At 51.4% G+C, this 6,430-nt stretch overlaps 1 protein-coding gene across 1 annotated transcript in view; it reads left to right on the forward strand.

The window, feature by feature from the left end:
- SLC12A5 (solute carrier family 12 (potassium/chloride transporter), member 5) overlaps positions 1–6,430 on the forward strand; it is a 35,623-nt gene that overhangs the window by 885 nt on the left and 28,308 nt on the right. Inside the window, exons 2-4 of the mRNA XM_010835112.1 lie at positions 733–907; positions 2,108–2,172; positions 5,926–6,033. Of these exons, the coding sequence (XP_010833414.1) occupies positions 733–907; positions 2,108–2,172; positions 5,926–6,033 (348 nt within the window). The remainder of the gene's footprint in view (positions 1–732; positions 908–2,107; positions 2,173–5,925; positions 6,034–6,430) is intronic.

Below are 6,430 nucleotides of genomic sequence, written 5' to 3' on the forward strand. Positions count from 1 at the left end.
GCGGACAGCGCCTTGGGGATCCCGGGAAGAAGACAGGAGAGAGAAGTTTGGGACCCCTGGCAGCTAAGATCCTGGGCGCAATCCGTGGGGACACTAGTCCTGTCCCTGCGGGGATTCACTTAGCTCCCTCTGCTCCAGCTCCCCAAGCGGTGGGTGGAGCCAGCTCTGGCGGGAGCAGGGGCATCTTCCTGGGGACCCATCGCGGTGGTCTTATAATGGAAGTTACATGCAGGGTACAGACGAGAGAGGAGGAAAGGGATCCTTCTAGGCTTCGGTGAAGAATTAGCATCCTGGATGCACATGCACTCGTCTCCGCAGGGGCCCCTTTATGCCCCTCGGGTCTGGGAGGAAGGTGGAGAATTCGCTTGAAGTGGCCCCAACGTGGGGAGGAGGAGCCTCCTCGGGCCACCAGGGGTCGCTGCTGAGCCGCAGGTGAGCTCACCCTGACCCCAGCAAACTTAAGCACCAAAAACCCTTTTAGAGGTTTTATCTGGCGAACCTCTACATTGAATACATGACCAAACTGAGGCCTAAATTTCCTCAGGGCTCCAGTCCCGTGAACCAACCGCATACTGAATGTGGTCACTCGGATTATGGGGGGCTCTTTCCTTTCTTCGTCTTTCCCATAATGTCCATCCCTTTTCTCATTTTCAGTGATGTTCTTACCATTCTTACAGATTTAAAAGTCAGAACTCTAGGAGCCATCAATGCCTCCTTTTCTCTTCCCACCAGATCTGAGTGGTCCTCATGTCTTGGTCACTTCCTTCAAAACTTATCCTGAATCTGGCCACATCTCTCCTTCTGACATCATCACCCTGCTCCAAACATCCATCATCTCTCATGTGACCATGACCCCAACCTCCTCACTAGTCTGCCTGCTTCCTGTTCATAAGCACCCCCATCATTTGTAAGATAAATGGCAAACCCTTTAGTTGGTCATTCAAAATCTCCCCTCATCTGCTTCTGGTATACCTGTCCCTGTTTTCCCCACCTCCATTAGCCAGGGAAACTCCTACTCACTCTGTAAGTTATAGCTCATTTAACCTTTTCTGAAACTCTTTCACTTTCTCTCACTTCCAGGCAGAGGCAGACATTCCTCTTCTGCCCACCCAGTGCACCATTATAGCACATGTCCCAGTGGATGGAAGTTATTTACTTGTGTGTCTCTTACGTCTCCAGGGCAGGGACCTCATCCTTTTACCTTCGTGATTTGACTGCCAAGTGCTCAGCTGGGCACTTAGTACGGCTTACTGCTCACTCGTCAGGTGAGGGGTGAGGAGCTGTAGGCTCCTAATTCCCCTACCTTTGCCTTCTCTCCTGCCATTCCCCATCCACTGGCCTGAAAATAAGATGGCTCTGTCTCTTATCTCAAGGTGACTGTTCAGTCTTCCTGTTCCTATTTCCAAGCTCCTGCATACTGAAGTAAAATACAGCTCCCAGTGTTGGGTGTGCAGGTGTGTGTGCAAATTGGATGTGAATCTGGAATGCCGTGGGCTTATGGCAGAGGCGGTGTGTGTGTATCTTTGTATGTCTTGAGGGAGAAGCATCCCACGTGAGCTCTGTTGACCCGTGGGACAGTCAGTGAGTCAGTGCTTATGTGTGTTACTGTATGCCAGTGTGCTGATTGGCATGTTGATGTGTGTATTTCTGTGTCTGTCTGTGGGGTGGGTACCTGTGTGCATGAGCTTGCACGTGCACATGCTTCCATCTTGAGAGTAATTTGGGGATTTTTTTTCCCCTAACTTTAAACTTGTTATTTTGTATTGAGGTATAGCCGATTAGGGAAGGAACTCAGCCATGCATACACAAAACTCCCCCAAACCTCCCTCCCATCGAGGCTGGCACATAACATTGAGCAGAGTTAAGGTCCTTTAATTCTAAAATGGTTATCCATTTTAAACATAACCGTGTACATGACCTTCCCAAAATCCCTAACTATTCCTTCCCCTACTTTGTGGATTTTTAACCTCTTAGGCCCTGAGACAGCCTCCAGCATCTCTCCTTGGTAGGCCAGTGTGTGGGGAAGTAGATAAGAGCTCCCTAGGAGAACTTAAAATTTGGTGGTATCTTTCCCCTAGCTGTTCTTGAGCCAGTACTCTGGCCCCAGGGGAACGCTCTCCCCACCAGCTGTCCTCACCCAGGTCCTAGGGGAGAGATGGCAGTATGTGGAAGGTGGGGGAAGGTTGGGGGAGGTTTTGTAGCTCATTTACATACAAGCGTTGTCTTTCATTCTGGACCCAGGGAGTGGAGTTTGTTGTCCCTGGGGGTGCTTCCTGCTGCCAGAGGAGAGGAGGGGATATGACTTATGGGGGAGGAATGAAGCAATTCAGAAGCTGGTCCTTGAATCTACCACTAATCCTGGGCTGCAGCCCACATGCCTCAGTTGCCTCATCTATACCAGGGGAAGATTGATGATTACTTGGCTGGACCTGGGATCAATTGTTACAACTCTGAGCTACTCCTCCATCCTTTGTATTGCTCCTTGCTATGTCCGTTTCTCATGGAGGAAGACAGAGCCTTGGGAAGAGTGCTGGGCCTGGTTAAGACTAACAGGAGTTGAGATGTGTCCACATGGAGTGAGAGGGAGCCAACTTGTGCCAGGGAGATGGAGCAAGACCACAGTGTAGCCCATTCACACTCTAGCCCAGGCTCTGTGGTGTGGCCTTGGGCACATTGCTTCCCCTCTCTGGGCCTCAATTTCCCCAGCTGTATATAAAGAAGTTGAACAGGAAGCTATCTGAGGGTCCTTCTAGCCATTAAAATGCTTAGATTCTTTGATGATCTAGAAAGATGATGTTCTCTACCTCCCCCATACCCAAACCTCATGTTTCAGTCTCTATCTGTAAATTGGGAAGAACAACACTGAATTATTGGTATAAATATCTGATCTGGAGATCTCCAGCCTATCCAAGGAGTTCTCCGGTCACTCACTCCTCAAGTCAGGACTCTGAACCTCACTGCCCACTACCTCAGCCCAAGGTGAGCCTTGGGAATCACCATGGCAACAAACTGGTTATGAACAGGGCTGTAGTTGCCATGGTGATGGGCTGCTCTCTCTCTCTCTCTCTCTCATCCCCCTCACCTCCCCTCCCCTCTTCTCAATGAACCAGAGTGATCTGCGGGCACCAGCTTCTCCAGGTGGGGTGGGGATGGGGGTGGGTACAGTGAGAAGGGGGTCCTGATTGAGAAAGAGGGAAGATGGACTGAATCTATAGAGGAATGGGGGGCTGTCGGGGTGCCATTGCCATGGTGACCGGGCTGCAGCCTGTTAATTAAGCCCCCGGTTACCACGGAGATGATGGTGGTTGACGTGTCTGCAGCGGGCCCTATGTGTGTGTGGGGGGGTGTGTGCTCTGCCCCAGACTCATCAATTCATGGCAAGAGCTTGGGTTCCAGAGGAGGGGCCCTCCCAGTGGGGGAGAGAAGGGTGAAGAACGGAGTTCAGGTCCTTAGCTCCATGAGGCCAGAGCTCGGGGTGGGTGGGTTAGGCCGTGGGGATAATGATATAGAGACAAGGGTGGATAGGGACTGAGCCAGAAAGAGGAACACTATGCCTACCTTCCATAGAAAGAGGACCCCGTCAAGTGGCTCCAGTTTCTTTCAAACAGCTCCTTGTCCTGATTCAGTGGCTGGGACCCTGGGCTGAAGTTCAGGGAGCCAGATTCTAGGCCCTAGGCTGCCACAGGTTCATCCCATGGAGCGAATTCATAGCTTTCCATTTCTATTTTCTTTCAATTTCTTCCAGTTTCCCCAGATAGGAGGACTGGTTAAAAAATAATTTACAAAATTCCTTCCAGTGTCCAAATCCTGATATTAGGAGGCAGTTTCCCTGACTTTTTTTTTCCTCTCTCTCTCTTTCTGAGAAGCATAAGTGGAAGGGGAGATGAATTTTAGAGACTCAGAGTTGAGAAATAAGACCCGTGCCAGGCTCTGCACCTCGTGATGATTTAATGAGAGGATGCCCCTGGCCCTAGATCCTCCGAGGGCTCTTGGTGGGTATGGGGTGCTGAGCTTGCAGCCATGTTCCTGGGGCTCAGAGCTGATGGTCACCCTTACTGGCCAAGGCCAGGCTGCCAGTGGAGGAGGTGTCTGTGATGTGTTTTCTGAAAGCCTCACTGCAGAGGCTTGGCCTGAGGCCAGAATGGGGATCAGTCTTCTTGAGAGGTGGGGGCTGTGAACCAAAGGACTGGGGTCTCCCCTTGTGGCTGTCTCCTCTGTTGGTCTTGGCTCCTCTTGAAGAGCTCCATGGATTTGGTCTGAGATAAATGGAGAATTTTCAGGGTGGGAAGAAGGCCCAGGGATTATGCAGCCTCACTCTTTCATTCTATAGACGGAGATACTCAGGGCCTGAGAGGAACCCAGCTTTGCCCAAGGAAATGCAGAGTTTTGGGGCAGAGGACAGGACAGCACCACTATCCCTTGAATCCTGGATGCCTTGTCAGATAGGAGGTCTGGTGAGGGTGCCCAGGTGGGACACCCAGGGGAAGAGGACCATGCCTGCCTTCATCTTCTCCCTTGGGATCTAGATTTTCTCTGTGGGTGGGCTCAGTCCCTCTCTGAGTGGCCAGGGCTCTGGACCACAAATGGGAAATACTCCCAGGGGAACATCCCAGACCCGGGATTGCTGAAAAACCTCAGCACTTATTTCTCAGCACTTCTCAAACACACTACACATGTTACTGTATGACTTGTCTCTACAGAGTAGTAGAAAAGCATATTGGTGGTGGTGGTGGTTTGTGAAATGCAGTGCTTAAAAATTTCTTGAACACTAGCCTACCCACCTGCAATCCCTTTAACCCCTGTCACCAATTTAAACTCATTTCAATTTTTGTGTGTGGGTGGGTGGTTTTCTCTCTGGGAAAGCCAAGAAGGCCAATTCTCACACTTTGTCTGAATAGCTAGCTCTCCACCCTAAAGAGTCCTTCCAGTGTCCATAAAATCCAGTGAAGGGGTTATTTTACTGGAGGATGCCTCAGAGTCCCACTTCAGTTAGCTGCTGAAGACCCGGTGGTTGATCCAATCTGAAGTCAGCGACACATGGGTGACAACAGAATCTGAGCCGCAGGCCCTGTCCATGGTCCTGAAAAACTCATGTCCTAGAACTGGATCGCTAGAGGTGCAGATGTATTTTTTCTAGGACCCTTGAAGATCTTCTGGGCCCACCTCCAGTTGCAAGCTGAGAGGCCACTCTGGCCCTGCACCTATAAAGCCTGAGCACAAGAAAAGGGAGAGAGTTCATCTCCAACCCAGTCCCTGTTCCTTTGTTAGTAGCCAAGGATGAGAGGCACTGAGCAGTTTGGATATGATTGCATTTTTGCCTCTTCTTTTGGAGGCAGGACCCATTTCAAAAGAGGTTATGTTGAGGAAAAGAGTCCTAAACTGGAATAAAGGAAACTGGATTCTAGACCAAGTTCTGCCATTCACTGGTACTGTGTTCATAGGCAGTCATTTCCCCCCATCCCCATCAACAGTGAGCTTTAGCTTTTTCACCTGTAAAATGAAAGCTATGCATTAGCTAAGATGATTGAAGCCATCCTCTCCAGGCCTGGAACTCCCCTGAAACTTAGAGGGCTACTGCTGGGAGCTTGGATGAGTCTCAAAATCATTTGCCCTAAATCTGCTCTCCTCATTGGATGTTTCCATCTTGCTGGGGCTCAAAGGGTCCGCACTGCTGATGCCACTTCCTGACGTCTTTCCCCATAGGCTAAGTCTGGAGTCTTGGGTGCTGAGGGGGTCCCAGGACAATCAAGCTTCTAGGGGACTGGTGTCAGGGGAGGGGGAGGAACGCAGAAAGCATGTCAGCTCTGGAATCCTCAGAAAGCAATCCTGGATTAGGGGATTAGACACTCCCGCCCCAGGAGAAAAATCTGGTCCCAAACCGACAGGCGGCCTCATTCTCCCCTCCCCCACTCCATTCCTGGCCAGCCTGCGACCGGCCTGCCCTCCCCAGAGGCTGCACCATCCCCAGTGGGGAATCAGCGCTCCAGAACCTCATTGCCGCCTTCTCTCCTCCTCACCACCTCTCCTTCCCAGGTTCCTTGCGTGGGGCTTGGGGTGGGGTCCCTTGTTTTGGGACTCCAGTAATTTGCCTTTGAGGTGAGACGCTGAGACCTCTATCGGTCTAAACAGAAAGAAAGGGTTCACTGCTACTCCTCAGACTCATGCCTCCCATTTTAAGCCAGGATGAACCAGACAGTTCAGCCCCTGACCCTGACCCCCCGGGGGCCAGCATGGTACTTGAGTTAAAGGCTCAGGCCTTCGCACATCCCTAGCTCCAGCCTCCTGAGCAGCGATTGTGGGCGAGGGCAGGATTCCACAGCGTTCTTCAGGGCCGGCCTCCCCAGCTTTGCAGACAAGCTCTCCAGGGACCCATATTCCACGGCGCGCTCCCCCTGCCGCCTCAGATCCCCGCATATTCCCTCTAGGGGTC

The sequence above is a fragment of the Bison bison genome, unplaced genomic scaffold, assembly GCF_000754665.1.
Source record: "Bison bison bison isolate TAMUID 2011002044 unplaced genomic scaffold, Bison_UMD1.0 scf7180017864038, whole genome shotgun sequence".
NCBI lineage: Eukaryota > Metazoa > Chordata > Mammalia > Artiodactyla > Bovidae > Bison > Bison bison.